The sequence below is a fragment of the Lissotriton vulgaris genome, chromosome 7 (genome assembly GCF_964263255.1).
Source record: "Lissotriton vulgaris chromosome 7, aLisVul1.2, whole genome shotgun sequence".
NCBI lineage: Eukaryota > Metazoa > Chordata > Amphibia > Caudata > Salamandridae > Lissotriton > Lissotriton vulgaris.
In genome coordinates, this window is record NC_141695.1 from 1,699,265,287 (window position 1) to 1,699,286,570 (window position 21,284).

At 47.4% G+C, this 21,284-nt stretch overlaps 1 protein-coding gene across 1 annotated transcript in view; it reads left to right on the forward strand.

The window, feature by feature from the left end:
* The first annotated feature begins 522 nt into the window (after positions 1 to 522).
* The window catches only part of COL9A3 (collagen type IX alpha 3 chain), a 217,412-nt gene continuing 196,650 nt past the window's right edge, over positions 523 to 21,284 (forward strand). The window contains exons 1-2 of the mRNA XM_086929605.1: positions 523 to 795; positions 4,571 to 4,642. Of these exons, the coding sequence (XP_086785731.1) occupies positions 730 to 795; positions 4,571 to 4,642 (138 nt within the window). The 5' untranslated portion in view covers positions 523 to 729. The remainder of the gene's footprint in view (positions 796 to 4,570; positions 4,643 to 21,284) is intronic.

Consider the following 21,284-nt stretch of genomic DNA (forward strand, 5'->3'; position numbering starts at 1 on the left):
TGAATATTGAAGCGGTGCATGCTATGTTCATCGTGCGTGGGGAGGGATTCCTATATCGACACAATGAAGTACTGCACACAAATTCTCTGTGTAACGCTTCCAACCTTTCAAAACCATTGGTGGCATTCCCCCAGCCCTATCGGCTTTTTATTTTACAGTTCGCTGGCCTGACTTGTGCCTGGCTGCCTTTGTCTCAGTCCAACTGCTCCTAAAGAAGCAGGTAGAAAATCTTCACTGTCACTAAAGCTTGGCATGTGACTGTCTCCGCTCTGCCGGGTTTCTACGGGCACGGCCTGTCAATCAATCTCTCCCTTTCCGAGTAGGCCAGGCCCCGTCTGATCTGAGGACCCGTCTGTTGCGCAGGCTCGGCCTCCTTCTCCACTCGCTCCTGGTGTGAAATGTGTACCTCCATTCATCGTCCCTCAGCCGGTGCCCTCCCCCCTCTCGGACCTGGTTGGTCCCAGCCCCCCTCCCTCCTCCTCCTTTCCAGACTCGGGCCCCGTGGCTCGGCTCTGCCCCCTCCTCAGCGGTGGGTTCTCTGGGCTCAGCCCCTGCTGCAGCTGGGCACACAGGTTTATCTGAGGGCTCTCAGTCAGGAGCTGGCATCTGGCGTGGCAAGGAGGGGACGCTGACACCAGGCCGGGGAGAGTGTGGGAACGCAGAGGCAGCGGCAGAAGGACCTGCTGAGCGCCTGGAAGAAGCGCCGAAAGCAGAAGGACACTGGGCGCTATGGCTGGGGCCACCACACTCGGAATACTCCTACTTTTAGAGCTTTTCGCCACTGCCCCAGCTCAGGTAAGGGGAGGGGGTGCCCGGAATTTGGGGGTGCACTGCTGGGAGCCAACAGACAGAGTAGAGGCCAATGGGTGTTTCAGGGTTGACCCCCGAACAGTGTACATCCAGACGGGCTCGAGCCAGGGGGGATGCGGCCGCAGCAGGGCCCGGCGACCAGAAGCTGGAAGAGCGACCATTAACACCCCCCCCCTCCTCTTCCAATAATGTATCACTGAAGGTGCAACCCAGGACAGCAGGGCTCTTTCTCCATCAGACACACATAGAAGGGTGTAACACACCAGGCGCACCAGGGCTGTGGCACCACAAACAGCAGGTCAGTGAAACACAACCAAGGTGGCGCCCCTCAAAGCTTGGGTGGGCTGTGACACCCCCAGCCTCAGCAATGCATTGACGTGTGAAGACGTAATACGGAACGGAGCGACCGAGTCATTGCAGGGCTGTGACACCCCAAGACCTAGCGTACCCCAAGACTGCTGAGGACTTAGATAGAAGGTGCATGTGACCGCGTTTTGGGTGCGACTGATGCTCCTGCCTATGACCTCTGACCTGTCCCCTCCTCTGTTTTCCTGGTACCCCCAACCCCATCGGCACCCTCAGTTGCAGCGGGGCTGTGGCGCCCCGGAATTTACTCGGTGACTTGGTACTTCCAGCTTTGTCGTGGCTGTGACATCCCAGATTCAGGAAGGCGGACATTCTCATAGATTTCACAGAGATGTGACACTGAAAAAATGAATGGTTGGTGTCATCCCCCCCACTCCCAATCCCCCCCTACCCCGCAATGGGCCCCCTCAGTATTCACATTGCAGTGACATCACCGACTGCCAGGCTGTGATAACATGATCATGGCGGGGGACCCCAATACTTAAGCATGTTTGGGTTGTGACATTCCACATACTGGCGATGTAGTGACCCCCCCCCCTCCCCCCTCCCCACCTCGCCACTCATTAACTAAGGAGTTGTGCGGGTACGGGACCCCAGTTTTCACTCTTGTTTGGACCTGTAAACCACGTGAGGCATTTATTTCCGCTGGCCCTGCTTGGAGGAATAATTTGACATATTATATCCTGGCTTCACCACCGCAGACCACTAAGAATACACCAGTGAACAGAAGAACAAACCTGAACAGGTATTATGTTTCACAATTTAATAAGAGAGGTATGACATAAACGTTTTAAGGTTGCGGGTCACCAGTGAGACGCCGAGAGCGGTGGCTCGACTCGAGTCTCCGCAGAAGCTGCCGTGTTTCACCCGAGTGTGAATTGTCACAAGATGGTGAGGCATTGCTGCAGAACGTCTCATTTCTGTGCGGGCCATTCTGCACACCATGAGATGTCCAAAGCACCGCCGTAAGGGCAGGCCCGGGGCATCTTTGGAAGTTTCGGGATCAGTTCTCTATCTTAAGAAGTGATGTTTCACTGTTTTGTTGTGGTGCTTTTTGAGGGTCCTTGGCCCACTATGGCTCACGCTGGAGGCGTGGGGCCCCCGTGGCCTGCAGTTTAGGGGTTATTTGTGTATTTCTGAACGGCCTTCGGCCCATCCGGCATCCGCTTGGCATCGGTTGTGGTGGCGGGGTTGGCGCTGCGCTTCCGGCTTTTGCCCGCCGCCAGGTGCCCCTCACATTAATGTATGTCTTGGAGAGGCGACTTCAGGGGCCTTCGCTCTGTTTGAGGGGCTGCTGTCGGCTGTTTTCATTCTGTCCCTCGGCAGGGGGTTAGGGGTCCAGCCTCCGAGGCCTGCAGTTTACGAGGCCGGTCCCCTGCTCTTCCCGGCTGCGCCTCATTATTGGATTACCCTGTGCAGGAATGTGCAGCCGGCCCAGGAATGCCCGCCCCGGCTCCTGCACAAGGGGGCTTTGTTCCAGGGCGGGGGCGAGGGCAGGCCCCTCCGTGTGCACACGCAGACTTAAGAAAACACCTCAGGCACACACAGGGCTCCTGTGTCTGCTCCTCTCTGCCACCGAGCAACCTCAGAGACGTGGGGAGTGAACGTGGAGGGACGTGGGGGCGGGGACCACGTCATGTGCGTTCGAATGGGTATATTCTGCATGACTAAGATGCATACAACCGGTTTCACTTTAGCACCAGAAAAATTCACGTTTGTCAGAGACTGTCAAAATACCACCCTCTTCACCCCTGGTGACAGCGGGAACTTGGGGATGGAGGGTGGGTGGGGCAATGAGTGGATGCATTGATGGATGGAGCAGTTGGAGGGAGGAGGGATGCTCGATTGGATGGATGGATGAATGCATGGACTGGCAAGGAGATGTATGGATGGCTCATGGATGACCGGGGAGTGCGAATGTATGGGATGGTGGGCAGACGGATGGGAGAATGAAAGAACGAATGAATGGCAGACAGATGCAATTAATTGTGGATACGAGAATGAATGCTCCGCGAGGCAGACTGATGGATGGATGGGTGGGTGAGTGGAAGGTCAAGAGGACTTGAAAATATGGGGAGAACCTTGTCAGGATCGATAATGGATGGCTGAGTGTATGGATGGATGGATGGGTGCATGGGTGGTTAGATGGTCAGATACATGAAAGCGGCGCATGAAAGGTCAGAAATGTGGAGAGCGATTATTGGACTGTCGTGTCACTTGTGCTGCTTGGATCACAATCAATCGTGTTACTGTGTCCTGTGGTACCTGTCAGACCACGCTACCCTCACTTCTGCTGTCACCTTCACTCATAACTCCCCCTCACTTGTGATGTTAGTGTCCCCTTCCTCGGACTACACTGTCCTGCGATTGTCACCCCGTTTGTGAATCCCTCGTTCTCGTCACCCCGACTTGTAACACACTATTGTGCTGGAAATGTCGCCCTCACTCCTATAATACCCACCTGCGTCACCTTACTCTCCTGTGTCTTGTCGCTCTCACTTGTGCAACCGCAACGGGTGTCGCACCTTGTTGTATTCTTCGGGAACCTTTCAAAGGGCCCGGTGCCCCCTCAGTTGTGTTGCACCCCCTTGCGCTGCTTGTGTAATTGTCACTCGTGTAACCATCACGTCTCTCTTGTGCTTCTTCCTGTGTCACTCCCAACTCGTGCAACCCTCAGCCCTGCCACCCTTAGCCCTGCCACCTTCACTCCTGTGTCCCCCCTCACTGGTGCTTCTGTGCCACCCTGCCTCGCGCTAGTCTCCTCCTGGCACCCCTCATCACCTGTGCTAGCGCGCGTGCCCCAGCGCCCCTCGTCACCTGCGCTAGCGCGGGTGCTCCAGAGCTCCTCATCACCTGCGCTAGGGCGCGTGCTCCAGTGCTCCTCATCACCTGCGCTAGGGCGCGTGCTCCAGCGCTCCTCGTCACCTATCCTAGCGCGTGTGCTCCAGCGCTCCTCGTCAACTGTGCTAGCGCGCGTGCTCCAGCGCTCCTCGTCACCTGCGCTAGCGCGGGTGCTCCAGCGCTCCTCATCACCTGCGCTAGCGCGCGTGCTCCAGAGCTCCTCATCACCTATCCTAGCGCTTGTGCTCCAGCGCTCCTCGTCAACTGTGCTAGCGCGCGTGCTCCAGCGCTCCTCATCACCTGTGCTAGCGCACGTTCTCCAGAGCTCCCTGTCACCGGCGCTAGCGCGCGTGCCCCAGCGCTCCTCGTCGCCTGTTCTAGCGCGCGTGCTCCAGAGCTCCTCATCACCTGTGCTAGCGCGCGTGCTCCAGCGCTCCTCGTCGCCTGTTCTAGCGCGCGTGCCCCAGAGGCTCAGAGCTCCCCGTTGCCTGTGCTAGCGCGCGCGCCCCAGAGCTCCTCGGCTTTACAAGACTTTCTCTGTTCTCTCTTGCAGCAGAGAGCGGGACCCCGCGGCCCTCCGGGAGATGAAGGACCACCAGGAACCCCCGGCAAGGACGGCATCGACGTGAGTGAGGGTCCGGCCTGTCAGGGCGCTGGCCTGGGTGGAGGGGCAAGGGGGCGAGTGGGTGTGACTAACGGGGGCGGGGTGACCTCCCCCCTCCTTCAGCGATAAAAGAACCAGTGGTGTCAGCGGCTGCTGTGGCGTAGGGGGGCCGGAGGCGCAGTACAGGACTCACAGCGGCCTTGGAGGGCACACGCACACTGCACCACAAGCCTCTCGCCTGAGAGGACAGGATTGTATTGGAATTGCACTTATATAGCGCTTACTACCCCTGAGCGTGGAGGCACGCTACTCTGGAACCAAAAAGGTATTAGTGGTGAATTAGTATAGGGGGATATTAAATTAATTTGAGCCCTGGACATGTGAGTTTGTTATTTGGATTGAAAAAAGGTAGTGGAGAAGTAGAAGAGGGAAGGGTCTGCATTTATATAGCAGGTGCTGCCCCTGATGAGGTGTTGAAGTGCTTTTTTCGCTCTACCAGGCTACTCCGGAACCCCAAAATGACTAATGGGGAATTATTATAGGGAAATATGAAATTAATTTAAGCGGTGGACATGTAATTCTGTTAGTTGGATGGAAAATGATAGTGGAGTAAAAGAAGAGGGAAGGGTCTAGAAAGTGGTTTTATTAAAAAAAAATGTTTGGGGAGCTCATAGCAGCAGGAGGATATTTGGGATGAATAAAGGGGAGATGGAGGGGGGAAGAGTCAGAGGGAAGGATTTGGGAAGGCTGGTCTGGGAGATCTGAACAGCAAAAGAGGTTTGGGATGATGCCAGGAGGGATAGAGGATGGAAGAGGCTGGAAAGGGTTATTTTCTGGCTCACAGTAGTAGAGTGGGGTTTAGGTTGAGTGAGAGAGCCTGCAACTCTCACTCCTCCGAGGTGGCGTGGAACATTGAGCTGCACACACACCTGGCACTGTACCCCTCCCCCCTCTGATGTGGCTCTCAGCACTATACTGCATATAGTGTGCAGTGGGCACTGGGAGCCTCACTCCTCTGAGAAGGAACTCAGCAGTAACCTTCTTACACACTGCATGACACGCTGCTGTCTCACTCATTGAGAGCCCGTCTCAAACTTAACACCTTGGCTGCTAGGCGTTTTATACCCCAGTGCTGGACTCACAGAGTTGCCTTTATTCATGACGAGCTCAGCACGTCATAAGCACAGCTCAACCGTGCCTCATGACGTCAGCTCGTCATGAGCAGCGAAGGGGTTAAGAAAGCAGTCTCACCCGTTGGAAGTTTGACAGGCCCCAAGGGTGTGAATGGATTCCCAAATCTCAACAACAGAATAATATTAAAAACTCTCCCATTCAGGTTTCTAGGTGCTTGAGCTGACTGGAGAAAGGAAGCTCACGGCCTCAATTTTGTACAACACAAACTTTATTCTCATTACACTTCCGACAGCTGAATGTACAATGTACATACTACATATTGTCTTTCCTGATTATTTATAGGACATTTATGCATTTTATTGGTGGCTTGCCCCATCTGGAGGAACATAGTCTAAGGTCCAGATCTGGTACTGTTTAGTGCAGGTGCGCGTAAAACCCTAAGCGGCAAACCGCATGCTCTATAACGCAATGTAGCAGGCTTACTAACACTTTGCAATGGTTTGCCTCACAAAAGTGACGCAGACCAGCCACAATGGAATGGGCCTTATTTAGAAGCCCGTAGCGCAACTGGTGCGTCACTTTTATTGAAGAACCACCAGCACAATGGGCTTCCCCATATTTACAAGGCGATAGTAGAAGAGGTGTGGCGTAGTGGCCAGGGCGTCTGGCTCCGGAGAACAGGGGCTCATGGTTCGATCCCCGGCACCGGGGGACAGATCAGCTCAGCACCAAGTGACTATGGGCAATAGCATGCTTAATCTTCCCGATGGCCCCCAGTGCTTTAACACATGAACACAGGGAAAAACCTCTTTTTGTGACCTAAATATATTCAACAATTTTGGCAGTTAAGTCAGTTATTTGTACATAGGGTGCATCTCATGACACATTAAACTTCTCACATATTTATTGTTTTTTTCATTTATTCTTCATTATACAAAAATATATACTTTTTTGAGTTTTCTGCAGTTTTCTTTCACATGACAGACATAATAAATACAATTAAATAACAATTGACATGCGTTTGTTGCGGTACATCATATTTGCTAAAGTTGATGTTCTAAATAGAACCCCTTGTTTTTCTTTTATGTACAGGTATAAACATTCATCCCAGCATACATACTCACACTTTCTCACATGCAAACAACAGTGACAAAATACATAAAAAATTGCAGACTTTGTGGTGATATATTATCAATGTCCAATACAAGACTCCTCGTAATGTGGTTTGTCATGAGATGCACCCTATGTATAAATAACTGACTTAACTGCCAAAATTGTTGAATATATTTAGGTCACAAAAAGAGGTTTTTCCCTGTGTTCATGTGCTACTTGCTACTTCCACCTCTTGACCGCAAACAAAATACGGAGTACCCTTGTTCTTATTGCTTTTTCTCCCCAGTGCTTTAACCCTTTCGATGCTGATGACGAGCTCAGCTCGTCATCACCCACGGGTGTCGTGTGCTGATGACGAGCTGAGCTCGTCATGGTGCCACCAAAATAGCATTTTCCAGCACTGGGGGGGAAAACGCCCAGCAGCCATGTGGTTAACACCCTTGGGATATTGTTCGCGCTCTAAAAATACTGGATTTATTATTATTTATTATTATTAGAACATTGGAATGTTGGGAGCTCCATTGCAGACAATGGAGTGCTCCCTGCTTCTACGGGCCGGTAAAGGCCAGCAGAGCAACATTCCAATGTTCTACAAAGGCTTGTCGAAGCTCGAGGGGATTTATATCCCCTCGTGCTTTGAGAACCCTTTGTTTAATTTGTTAGAACATTCTGCTCTCTAGTGGCAGAATGTTCTAATAGCCTTATAGCCCTTCGTAGCAGGGCTATACCGGCTATTAAAGTCCCGCTGTCTCGTTAAAGTCCCTCGCCTTCGGCTCGGGTCTTTAACGATTCAGCTGGCCTTTAATAGCCGGTATAGCCCGCTACGGCGGGCTATAAGGCTATATTATTATGTAGAGTCACCCTGCGTGACTTTTCATAACCTTGTAAAGATGTTTCCTGTTCATGCATATCCCTGCATGAAAGGGGCATTCCAAAAGTGTTGCTGTGGGTGTTCCAACCCAACATCCATGGAATATGATGCATTCCCAGATTTACAACCTTTTGTAAACCTGGGAAAGCATCAGAATCCTACACGTGCAACAAGGAGAAATATTTATTTCTTCTCATTTTTTCCACCCTCTTTCTATGTGTGCTGCATTCTGCAGCACGCATAGGAAGAGGAAAATGCCTTTAATTATTGTTTTTGTGCAGGAAGGTGTCCTCTCCTGCTGAAAAACAATCATCCCCTGAGCACAGGCACCCTTGCAAAATGATGCAAGGGTGTCTGCGCTGGTGTGCAGCTGCTGTTTGTACGCCAGCTCAGGGGAGAAGGACAGGAATGCGCTGCATCTTGTAGATACAGCGCATTCCGCCCTGTTCATTTTGAAGCACGGCAGCACAGCAGGAAGGCTGGCTGCACTGCCATGCATCAAAATATTGTAAAAACAAGGCCCGTAATTTGAATTTACTTTGCAGCGCAAAACGTATTTTGCCCTAGTATGTTGCCTGAAAGTAATGCAAAGCAGTGCTTTGTACTGGTTTGCATTACTTTGAGTCAAGGGGTGTTCCATGGGTGGTACGTGGGCATACCCGAGCAACCACCCATGATTTATGACACAAAACCATATCTACTAACAATAGCGGATGGGGGTTTGCCCCAGAAATAATGTCTGTTTGAGGCAGGCGTAAAAAGGAGAAATGTTTTTATTTCTCCATACTTTTCCGACTTTGTATGCAGGCTGTACTGTACAGCACACATCCAAAGTGGGAAGAGTTTTCAAGTTTGTCCACGCATAGTGTTTTGTACTGGAACGGTAGCCTTCCAATACAAATCTTATGCTAGACATGATGCAGACACCTTGCACTATAGTGCAGAGGTGTGTGCATCATGCTAGGCAGCCTGATAGTACCCCATCGCAAGTACGAGAGCAGGACAGTGCCATATCTAAGTAGATACCTCGCTTTCCTTTTCCTCTTCCTTTCACACAACACAGCGCAGTAACTTTGGGTGCAGCACTGTATATTGTGACAACTTTGTAATCTGGGCCAATGTATTTTGTGCTGAAAAGTTGACTCAATTGCACCGCAAATTGGATTTGCGTAAAAAGTGCAGTTATAGGTTTCCGCACTAAGCCAGATTATCTAAAATAGCCCGGCCTGCCTTTTCATCAAATGGTAGCGCCAAACAATATCATACTCAAATAATGGACAAGTGGAATATCACATTATTTTTGCATGCTTATAATTTCCATTAATGCAAAAACAACAGTTGATAGTCAGAATGCAGAAGATTGTCTTACATTCACCCCAGTACAGAGATCTGGGCCTAAATCCATCGTTTTTTTGCACTCCACACCACCCCAGTTCAAATCAGCCTTGACCCTGTGCCTCATGGGAAGAGTCCAGCCCGAACTGCCAAGCCATGTCTTTTCTGGACCGGAATCAAGCATCCTAGGACCGGTTTCTGGCTATCAGCCGTATTCAGCCAGGATAGCTTGACTCCAGAGGTGTGGAGAGCATGGGACTCACGTCTGAGCTTACCCATCCCACTCGGGGTGACAAATGCAAAACCAACAGTTGATAGACAGAATGCAGAACAATGTCATACATTTACCCCAGTACAGAGATCTGGGCCTAAATCCATCGTTTTTTTGCACTCCACACCACCCCAGTTCAGACATGGCCATATGCAAATCAGCCTTGACCCTGTGCCTCATGGGAACAGTCCAGCCCGAACTGCCAAGCCATGTCTTTTCTGGACCGGAATCAAGCATCCTAGGACCGGTTTCTGGCTATCAGCCGTCTTCAGCCAGGATAGCTTGACTCCAGAGGTGTGGAGAGCATGGGACTCACGTCTGAGCATACCCATCCCACTCGGGGTTACAAATGCAAAAACAACAGTTGATAGACAGCATGCAGAACAATGTCATACATTCACCCCAGTACAGAGATCTGGGCCTAAATCCATCGTTTTTTTGCACTCCACATCACCCCAGTTCAGACATGGCCATATGCAAATCAGCCTTGACCCTGCATATAGCCAGTGTGTGACCTAGGGTGGTGTGGAGTGCAAAAAAACGATGCATTTAGGCCCCGATATTTGTACTGGGGTGAATGTAAGGCATTGTTCTGCATTCTGTCCATCAACTGTTTTTTTTGCAATTTTCACCCCGAATGGGCTGGGTATGCTTATATGTGAGTCCCAGGCTCTCCACATCACTGGAGTCAAGCTATCCAGGCTGAAGAAGGCTGATAGCCAGAAACCAGTCTGTGGATGCTTGATTCCGGTCTAGGAAAGACATGGCTTGGTAGTTCGGGCTGGACTGTTCCCATGAGGCACAGGGTCAAGGCTGATTTGCATATAGCCAGTGTCTGACCTAGGGTGGTGTGGAGTGCAAAAAAACGATGGATTTAGGCCCAGATCTTTGTACTGGGATGAATGTAAGACATTGTTCTGCATTCTGTCCATCAACTGTGTTTTTTGCAACTTTCACCCTGAGTGGGCTGGGTATGCTCAGACGTGAGTCTCAGGCTCTCCACATCACTGGAGTCAAGTCATCCAGGCTGAAGAAGGCTGATAGCCAGAAACCATTCCGTGGATGCTTGATTCCGGTCTAGGAAAGACATGGCTTGGTAGTTCGGGCTGGACTGTTCCCATGAGGCACAGGGTCAAGGCTGAATTGCATATAGCCAGTGTCTGACCTAGGGTGGTGTGGAGTGCAAAAAACCGATGGATTTAGGCCCAGATCTTTGTACTGGGGTGAATGTAAGACATTGTTCTGCATTCTGTCCATCAACTGTGTTTTTTTGCAATTTTCACCCGAGTGGGCTGGGTATGCTCAGACGTGAGTCCCAGGCTCTCGAAATCACTGGAGTCAAGCTATCCAGGCTGAAGAAGGCTGATAGCCAAAAACCTTTCCGTGGATGCTTGATTCCGGTCTAGGAAAGACATGGCTTGGTAGTTCGGGCTGGACTGTTCCCATGAGGCACAGGGTCAAGGCTGATTTGCATATAGCCAGTGTCTGACCTAGGGTGGTGTGGAGTGCAAAAAAATGATGGATTTAGGCCCAGATCTTTGTACTGGGGTGAATGTAAGACATTGTTCTGCATTCTGTCCATCAACTGTGTTTTTTGCCATTTTCACCCGAGTGGGCTGGGTATGCTCAGACGTGAGTCCCAGGCCCTCCACATCACTGGAGTCAAGCTATCCAGGCTGAAGAAGGCTGATAGCAAGAAACCGGTCCGTGGATGCTTGATTCCGGTCTAGGAAAGACATGGCTTGGTAGTTTGGGCTGGACTGTTCCCATGAGGCACAGGGTCAAGGCTGATTTGCATATAGCCAGTGTCTGACCTAGGGTGGTGTGGAGTGCAAAAAAACAATGGATTTAGGCCCAGATCTTTGTACTGGGGTGAATGTAAGACATTGTTCTGCATTCTGTCCATCAACTGTGTTTTTTGCAATTTTCACCCGAGTGGGCTGGGTATGCTCAGACGTGAGTCCCAGGCTCTCCACATCACTGGAGTCAAGCTATCCGGACTGAAGAAGGCTGATAGCCAGAAACCGGTCAGTGGATGCTTGATTCCGGTCTAGGAAAGACATGGCTTGGTAGTTTGGGCTGGACTGTTCCCATGAGGCACAGGGTCAAGGCTGAATTGCATATAGCCAGTGTCTGACCTAGGGTGGTGTGGAGTGCAAACAAACAATGGATTTAGGCCCAGATCTTTGTACTGGGGTGAATGTAAGACATTGTTCTGCATTCTGTCCATCAACTGTGTTTTTTGCAATTTTCATCCCGAGTGGGCTGGGTATACTCAGACGTGAGTCCCAGGCTCTCCACATCACTGGAGTCAAGCTATCCAGGCTGAAGAAGGCTGATAGCCAGAAACCGGTCCGTGGATGCTTGATTCCGGTCTAGGAAAGACATGGCTTGGTAGTTCAGGCTGGACTGTTCCCATGAGGCACAGGGTCAAGGCTGATTTGCATATAGCCAGTGTCTGACCTAGGGTGGTGTGGAGTGCAAAAAAACGACGGATTTAGGCCCAGATCTTTGTACTGGGGTGAATGTAAGACAGTGTTCTGCATTCTGTCCATCAACTGTGTTTTTTGCAATTTTTATAATTTCCATTAAATCACTTCATATTTTTGCACAGTTTATCCATGGGCAGTTGTCTTTGCGTTGAAATTTGTACTGGAAGTTATATACGGAGAACACAATTCACTCAAGGAAGCGCCTACTTGTGTCTGCTGCACAATGCTTAGGTTCACATATACACTTCGGCCCAGATTTACTATGATTTTGCCTCGAGGTTGCATTACTTTTGTGACGCAGCCCGATACAAAATCATGTTTGGCATTTACTAAGCCACGCAAATCCACTTTGCATGGCTCTCTGTGGGTTAATAAATGCAAAGTGACGCAGCGCATATCGCTGTCTTGCATTACTTTGCATGGCATTACATGGGAGGAGCATGGACTTTCCCGTGCATCCACCAATGTATTTTGGCGCAAACCTAAATTTACAGACTTGTAAATTTGGGTTTGTGCCAAAATGGTGTGTCTACCCAATAGAGGCGTAACAGGAAGAAATTTCTTTTTTTTTGCATTGAACTCATCTTATTTTCGTTTATGAGCCCATAAAAATAGCATTACACGTACACTCAATTTTGGCAAAAACTAAAATACTGTTAATTTCACCAGCCATTCATTAGGTATGCACCATATTGGAGTTGTAAATGTACATAGTTTCCAACCCAAATTAATCTTATTTTCATCTTGGGGACACAGAGATCGCACTCAACATACACTTCATATTAGGAAACCTGTGTATGCAATTTGTTGCATGTTACTTCAAAGTGCATTTCTGTGACAACATATTCACGTGAGAATCTCTAAATGGTATTTGACCCACATTATCTTGCAGCTCAACGATGTATTTTAAGATATCAACATAGGAATCTCTGGATAATATTGGACATGTACCATATTGTAGTTGTGAGGTGATACCAGGGAAATGTTTGACAATGCAATTTCTCTCACACACGAACACCTACATTTATCAATTTATCATTGTTAAATTTCATGATTACATTAGACATGTACACCATCTATATAAAGCTCTTCTGTGTTCCCTATTAAAGCACGTGCATCTTTTTTTTTAACTTATTTTTATTGAAGCCGGAGTTAAAAACATAACCATATATGCATTGCAACATTCTATCACACAAAAACTCAAAGATTTTTTGACAATATAAATCACATAAAAACCCAGATCCAAAAGCTATTTGACACTCTATGAATAAGTTAAAGACAAGCAAGTGGTAAAAGAGCAGACTCCCTGTACACATTTACACAATGAACATTTTTCGACTAGATCTAAAAATCCGTTCCATCCCACCACAACATGGCAACAAATTCAATCATCGCCTCTGGCCATTAATCAAAGTTGGTACCCCATATTCTATTGAATTTCTTAAGGCCCCCAATTCGTGCCGCATAGGTGTATTCACTTTTCTTCACCCTTCTAATCTTCCGACCCCATTCCAGGGCCGACGGAATTTAATCCGAGCACCATTTTTGTAATAACAGTGACCTAGCAATTGCCATTGCTATATACAAAAATCTACTCACTGACTCTATAAAGGTAAGATCGGAGTCAAAACCAATTAAGATTAACCTATCATTCACTTCCAGCTGTATATTACATTCCTGTTCCAGGTACGCAAATACCTCTATCCAATACACCTTGATTTTTGGGCAGCTCAGCATAGTATGTGACCCGTTGGCCGAGGGATGATTCATACAGCGAAAGCATTGAGAAGACTGATTAGGGTACATCTTTGAGAGGGAGGCGGGAGTTCGATATAATAGCTATTAACTAAAAAATAGCATCCTGCACCAATTTACCCCTCTCAAAGAACTGAAATTTAACCTGTTAATAGTGGTCCAAATATGGGGAGAAATTTCGCAGTTTTCATGTTCTGACCATTTCTTAATTGCTTTTGACTCGAGATCCACCCCCCTTACAAAGGCTAAATACTCCTTCCAAACCACTGGTTTCTTATTCGAAACTTTAACTAACAGTTCCTCCACCAACTGATTTTGACCCAGAAAAAAGGTCACATTTATTTCCACAAGGTATTTATACAAGGTGCCATAAGAGTTCATTAGAATAAAATCATTAGTAATTAATTGGCACATTTCTACTATGGTCACCCAGTTGCCATTCCTTAAAAAATCAGATACTTTAACATAACCAGCTACCGCCCATTTTGACGCCAAATATGTGGGTTGTTTAACCCCTACTAGGGGGAGGATTTCTTCTAATAAGGTGGCTGAGTTAATCACTGGAATGGAACATTTTTAAAAAAAGGCCTGCCGTCTTTTAAAAAGCCATTGCAGAGACTTGTAACACACCAACTTCGGAGATCTAAACATTAGCAGAGGAGAATGAATTTGGCTGTCCTTACACATTAAATTTATAAGAATGTTGCAATAAAAATGTGGTTGCGGTGAAGGCTTAAACCTGGATAAGTATTGTGCAAAATACGCATCATAGTAGCTTTTAAGGTTGGGGAGTGCTAACCCTCCCTAGTCTAAATCTTCATATAAAGTGCTAGGTGCTAGGCATGTATTTTTTCTTTCCTAAATAAAGGCTGTAAACATAGACTCAACCTGAGAAAAGAAAGAGCCTGATAAAGTGCACAGGATTGAAGAAAACAGAAAATTATATAACGGTAAGACAGACATTTTAATCAAAGCACTGCGTCCCATGATAGATAAAGGGAGCATGTTCCATCGCGAGAACAGCCCTTGGACTTTCTTTATTAGTGGAACAAAGTTCAATTTATATAAATCATCAATGGACTCGGAGAAAAATATCCCCAAGTATCTCTTTGGTTTAAGATTAACAGAGCTCTGGATATCGGGGTGCAGATTTGCGGCGGCCCTCCCGCATTGTATAACTTCCGTCTTGCCTTTATTTATTCGATATCCACCTAATGCCTCAAAGTCTTCAAACAACTTGAAGTCCTTAGTTTGCAGCTCCACAGTTGGCTTAATTAACAGCATGATGTCATCTGCATATAGTTTCAATTTGGGCATTGCTGGAATTGGAGGGTAGATATCAGTGCAATTCCGAATAGCTGTTGCCAGGGGCTCGATAAAAAAGGCAAATAGAACAGGCTATAAAGGGCACCCTTGCCTTGTGCCTTGTTTAATTTTTATAGATCCGGCCACTTCTGAGTTAATAATTACATTAGCCACAGCTTTCTCATACAATCTCTGGATTAATAGTATAAAAGACCGTGGGATATTAAAAGAATGTAAAATCAAAAATAATGTCTCCCAAGCCACAAGGTCAAAGGCCTTTTCTGCATATAATAATAAAACTAGTGCCGGAATCTTTTGAGCCTCAAAATAATCCAGAGCTTCTGAGAGAAAATGTGTATTAGTAGCTAATTGTCTACCCGCCAAAAACCCGTTTTGATCAGCATGAATCAACTTCGCCGCTTATCTGTTAAACCTTAGAGATAAAAGTTTTGTGACAATTTTATAATCCGAATTCAACAACGTGATCGGACGGTAAGAATTTGGGTCCATCTTATTCTTTCCTTTCTTTGCAAAGCTAACAATGTTCCCCTGCCTAAAAGATTCTGGGACAACCCCTCCTCCTAATAAAGAATTAATCAAGGCTAAAAAAAAATTCTGCTAATGCCTCAAAAAAACCTTATAAAATTCCGCAGGTAGTCCATCTGGACCACAGGCCTTACTATTTGCGAAAGTTTTTACAACTTCCTCCAACTCTAACAATGAAAAGGAACTCGCCATTGAGCTTTTATCCGTTTCTGAAAGAGTAGAAGATGGATTTTCACAGAGGAAATTTGCAAGTAGTTAGTCATCGACCCTCTGAAGTTTGCCATAAATAGACTCTTTAATGGGCGAGCATAATACCTCCAATTTTTCCTGGATCCTCCGTAGGAGCTGCTGTCAAGGGACAATTTAATGCCCTAATTTGATTTGCGGCTGCCTGCTCTTTGGCCTGCCACGGCAGCAGTCTGTCAGTAAAATTACTCTCCTCGTATGCTTTCTGTTGAAAGCGTTGGAAAAAGATCTCACTTTGGGCATTATAAACGGAGCAGAGCTCCAGCTTGGCCTGTTCAAGCTGTTTTTTTACTAGAAACAGGGGGATTCTGTAAAAAGATCTCCTTAAGGGCATGAATCTTATCTTCAAGCTTTGACTTATCTAGCCTAGCTTTCTTTGCCATGGCTGTGTCTTTGCCCATTATTAGCCCCCGCACAAACGCTTTGAGTGAATCCCAAACTATATTTGGAGCAGCAGACTGAGTGTTCTGAATTAAAAATTATCTAATCTCTATGTCCATAAACTTCCCCCACTTCACATCATGTAAAGATTGCTTATTAAAGACCCAGCGTTTCGGTAATCTCAAGCCTGTCCCCAAATGGATTTCCACTGTCAGCATTGCATGGTCTGAAAATTCATTAAAAAAAAAATCTTTGTTGAAAAAAAGCCAACCCCTTAGAAATCCCCCAAAAATCGATACGCGAGGAAGAGCAGAACCGACCAGATCCACACGTATATTTCCTTTGAGATGGAAACGCTGTTCGCCATGGATCTCTTTGGTTTAATATTGCTTCATAATTTTTCAGAACCTTAAAAGATCTTGGCTTTGTCTGTCTCTTCCCTTGTACTGTAGAATCTATCAGAGGATTCATCAAGATATTAAAATCCCCTGCCACAATTATATTGACAAATTTTGATATCTTCTCTATTTGTCACTCCAAACAAGGAGATCAAATTCTCTGTATGGTCAGCCAAACCCCCCTTTTTTTGAAAAACAATTATATCTCCCGGCACCCGGGTTAATGATAAACATAACTCCTCATAAACTCTGGCATTGTCCTCCACTGGTGCATAAAAACTCACAAATGTGAGAGGACGCGACTTTGATCTAAAAGAGTAGGAGACCCAACACCACCTCCCCAAAGGATCTTTACCAGAGTCAATATACTCTGCTTGTAGATTTTTATTTATAAATATATGTCCCCTCTATGGGAGGCAGAGGACGATGAAAAGCCCCTGTAGGCTGCCCAAGTTTTGAACATAGAAAATTCAGAGATATTTAAAATCGAGATATGTGTTTCTTGTAGGAGAATTACCCCTGGATTTTCCGTTTTTAACCATGCTTCAATAGCCCGCATCTTTCTCTTGTTATTTAGCCCATTTACATTCAAAGAAAAAACTTTAAGTGTTAATGTATTAGCCATATAAGAACAACCTTGGCTTGACTTGAACAGATAGAAAAAAGCAATACATCATTGAAAAAACAACCAGCTTCATTTTACCCTTTTGGCAACCACACCCCACCCCCCCGAAAAGTGGACTTTCCCCCCTCCACCACACCCCCCACTTTCCCCTCCCCCCCCCACTCAATTCGGGTGTCATGTTATTACACCCCGGTGAATTTTCACTTCCGACCCCCCTAGCAATGTGAGGCACCTGTTCCTTTTGACACCCATCAACCAACTCTAACCTTTAATCCTATTATTCAATCTCCCCTGATCTGTAATCTAAGCAATAAGTATCTGTTTCAAAAACTTTCTGGGTTAGGGAACCATATCACCTTTGTTATCTTTACTTCAAGCCCATGCATCTTAATAGCAAAGCTTAGTGTTTAGATCATAGCCACAGCACTAGACATTTCTGTCCTTTGAAGCCGGAGAGACGTCCTTCAGAAACCCTTGAGCTTCATCTACGTCTGTGAACATGAAGAACTTCCCTTTCACTAGGACTCTCAATTTAGATTGCTGGGCGATTGACGCCTGTGCCCCCTTTGCCTTAAATAGTTGCAACATTTTAACAAATTCTTTCCTGCGGCGAGCCGCTGATGCTGCCATGTCTGAAAAAAATCGACATTTGGTAGTCTCATTAATCGCAAATTGCCTTTGTTGAATGGCTTTCGTTAAGACTGCCTCCTTTATATGGAAATCTGCGGAATTCATCAGGATCGTGCGTGGCAGTGTCAAGTTGGGAAAGGGATGAGCAAACACGATGAGCTCTCGTTATTGTAAGGTCCCCTTGAAAGTCCGGCATAACCTCTTGTTTGATGAAGGTGTTCACCCAACTCAGAGTTTGAGACCCTTCCACCCCTTCAGGCACACCCACCAGCGAAGGTTAGATCTTCGGGAGTGGTTCTCCAACTCTTCCACTTTGATTTCCAATGCCTGTTTGCCTTTAGCCGCTACGTGCATCTTTGAAAGATATACAATAATTGTACACATCCATCTAATTCTGGAATGTATTTTTTGAAGTTATTCTATTACCAATTGGTAGCATTTTACAATGGGCAATCACTCCATCACAAAACCACTCCCAGTGGAAATCATGTTAAATTATCCTTCACTATACATTATTTATAGCTTGACAACAATCAATCTAAATCCACGATGTGCTGTAAGTTATTTTATGGTTCAAGAAAGTTCTACTCCAGTAAATAATAATATTCATAAGCCACCCTGTCTTCCTTGTCCAGTGCTCTCAAGTGACAATTCCTTTTCATGTCTGTGTGTTTTAGATGTAATTCTCTATCACCTCTGTAGGAAAGTAGGGTCTGCAATCCTATGGTCACCCCCGATTTTTGCTTTTTGCTTCACTGGTTTACGACTTTCCCTGGCTGTGGGCCTGCTAATCAGACCCACAGCCTGGCTGTTCTCTCTCTAAATTGACAAGCATGTACCGTAGGTGCATTTACCAATTGGTACTGGGCCACCCTATCAGTCCCTGTACAGCATTCCTTAGGTATCCAGGGTATAGGTGTACCCAGGGCCTACCAGGGGCTGAAGCATGTATTATGCCACCCCTGGCTGGCCATCTAAACAGACACAGCTGGCTGCACGACAGCTCGGGCAAGGTGGTGTAATCACCCTTTGCTTTAGGTATAGTATCTCTATATCTAACCCTAAAATGGACACATATATTCCTATCAGTCACTCCTATGGCAGGCCTTATCAATCCTGAAGGCAGAGTGCTTGGAATTATGTGAGATGGTGCTCTGCCATGAGCTGAGCCCGTTTGCAGCTTGCGGAACCAAGTCCTAATAGCTGTTCCATGATAACGCTATACCATATACTCTTAAGTGCATTATGAACCTCGCGGTCAAATGCTAACTTTGGTATAGCATTATCAAAACATGTCGAGTAAGGTGTCATACGAATTGGAATACTACCCCCTCGCCAATTCTGGCGACGGGGGTAGCATTCCACCCTTCTAGAGGGACACAACATGTATGTAACTGAGAACCCCGGTTAAAGTTAACTCGAGCCTCAGCATCACAAAATGGATGCTGCCACCACAGACACAAGTCTGACCTCCTGCTGCTGGGAGTCCTTCCAGCGAGGGAGGCTCGGACAAAGGGTTTCCTGCCTTGGGAGGTGCTAGCACCACCCCAGACAGGATTTTGTGTATTAGGTAGGCCAGGGCTGAAAGGAATGAGACATGCCTGGGGCACACAAGGTGTCCCTGTGCATATGCCGGTCTAAACCAGTTCCTGGGGCACTCCAGCCCCAGAGCTGGTGCAAGACCGGACAAAGGAAAGGGGGTGTAACCACCCCCCTTCCTGGTCCCACCCAGAGGAGGGACCTAGTCGTAGTGCAGCCCCCTTTAGCCGGATAAAGGTAGGAGCTGGTCCCATTCCAAATTAGATTATCCTGATCAACTTCACAAGAAGAAACTCTGGACTTCGACATTCTGCTCCACAGAAGACGGAAGAAATCTCCCTTGTGGGCAAGGAGTGTCCACCCTGCACCAGCAGGCACCATCAGCGTACAGCGGCTTCCCTTTGTCGTCTTCCTGCAAGGGTCCAGACTTCAGAGCCCGACGAGACCCGGATTCCCAGACCTCTCCGACCTCAACCCACATCTGCAGCAGAGCTGAGACCTGTGGGTGCGACGAGACACGTGGGACCGGCCATCTTGAAAGAAGCAGCACTTCGCTCCAGCACGACTTCAGAGGCATCCTCGTCCAAGTGCTTTGGGGACTGAGAAGCTCCAACCCCGAGCAGCTCCTGCAAGGAAGACCAGCCCTCCAGCATCCACGAGATCTGCGTGGGGCCCTTCTGCCTGTTTGCTGCTCAACGCGTTTTCTGGTCACTTGTCGGCTGGCTAGTGACCTCTTAGACGACGAACTCTGACAACTTTGCTGCTGGTCTGGTTGCTCCAGACTAGCCCTTGCTCCCTTCCAAAAGAGGAGCACCCGGACTCTCCTGGTCCACTCCAGACGCCGTTTCCACTCATCGCATGGGTTGCCTTTGCCAAGGCCTGTTGAACCCGAATCCGGAGACGACACAGCCGATAGCGAGAACCTGCGTGGGACAGCTCGTGCCTCCATCCTGGTCGTCGAAGACACCGCCTGGTCCACGTGGCTGCAGAGACAAGCATCCATCTTCACCTGATCGCGACGACGACATCTGGTTCCACTCCTGGTTCCACTCCAGTCACTGGCTAGTGACTTTGAACATTGTCCCCTCTGCTTTCAGGTTCTTCTCTTCACCAATCCACCCTTGGATGCATCGGACATCTTCCTCCTGGTCAAAAACAACAAAGCCCCTGCACTGGATAAACAACTATATTGTCTGGATGACTTCTAGTTTCAGTAGCATAAGTCAAACGTGCACATCGAAATTTCCAAAGTCAATAGATTACATAGTGCTGAAAAAGGAATTCAAATGAAGTAAAGTTCTTGGTATAAAACACCGGTTTATTGTTCCTCTTGTATTGGCCAGTACAAGAGGAACAATAAACCGGTGTTTTATACCAAGAACTTTACTTCATTTGAATTCCTTTTTCAGCACTATGTAATCTATTGACTTTGGAAATTTCGATGTGCACGTTTGACTTATGCTACTGAAACTAGAAGTCATCCAGACAATATAGTTGTTTATCCAGTGCAGGGGCTTTGTTGTTTTTGTGCAATTTGTGTGGATTTTCTTGATCCAACCTTGAGCGGTTACGAGGGATTACCGCCCGCCCTTTTGCCTGGATTTCTGTACTCCATAGCAGTATAATACTTTGCGGTTACTTGGGTGCGCGCCTGGCCAATTCTGGAAAACCCCAAAAACCCTCCCAGTAGATCAATATCTTCCTCCTGGTCGCCTGCAGCATCTTTCTTCAAGGCTCCATAGACTTCGACGCGGAAACCCGACACGACTTCGCACCTATGCACCCGCAGCCTGTGGGTGAGGTGACACGAGCATTTCGGTGCTCAAGGGTAGCTTGACTCTCCTAGTGTACAGTTCCATTGTCGTTTTTGTCCTATCTAGTCAGGAACGTCCGTACTCACCTTTTCTTTAAACTGTACTGTCCATAGACGTTTGTATGCATCTCGCGTGTGAGTTCACACTCTGCACACGCGCTCCCTGGGCCTCCTATTACCTACCTCAAGTTAGTATAGCGTGGTCCCAG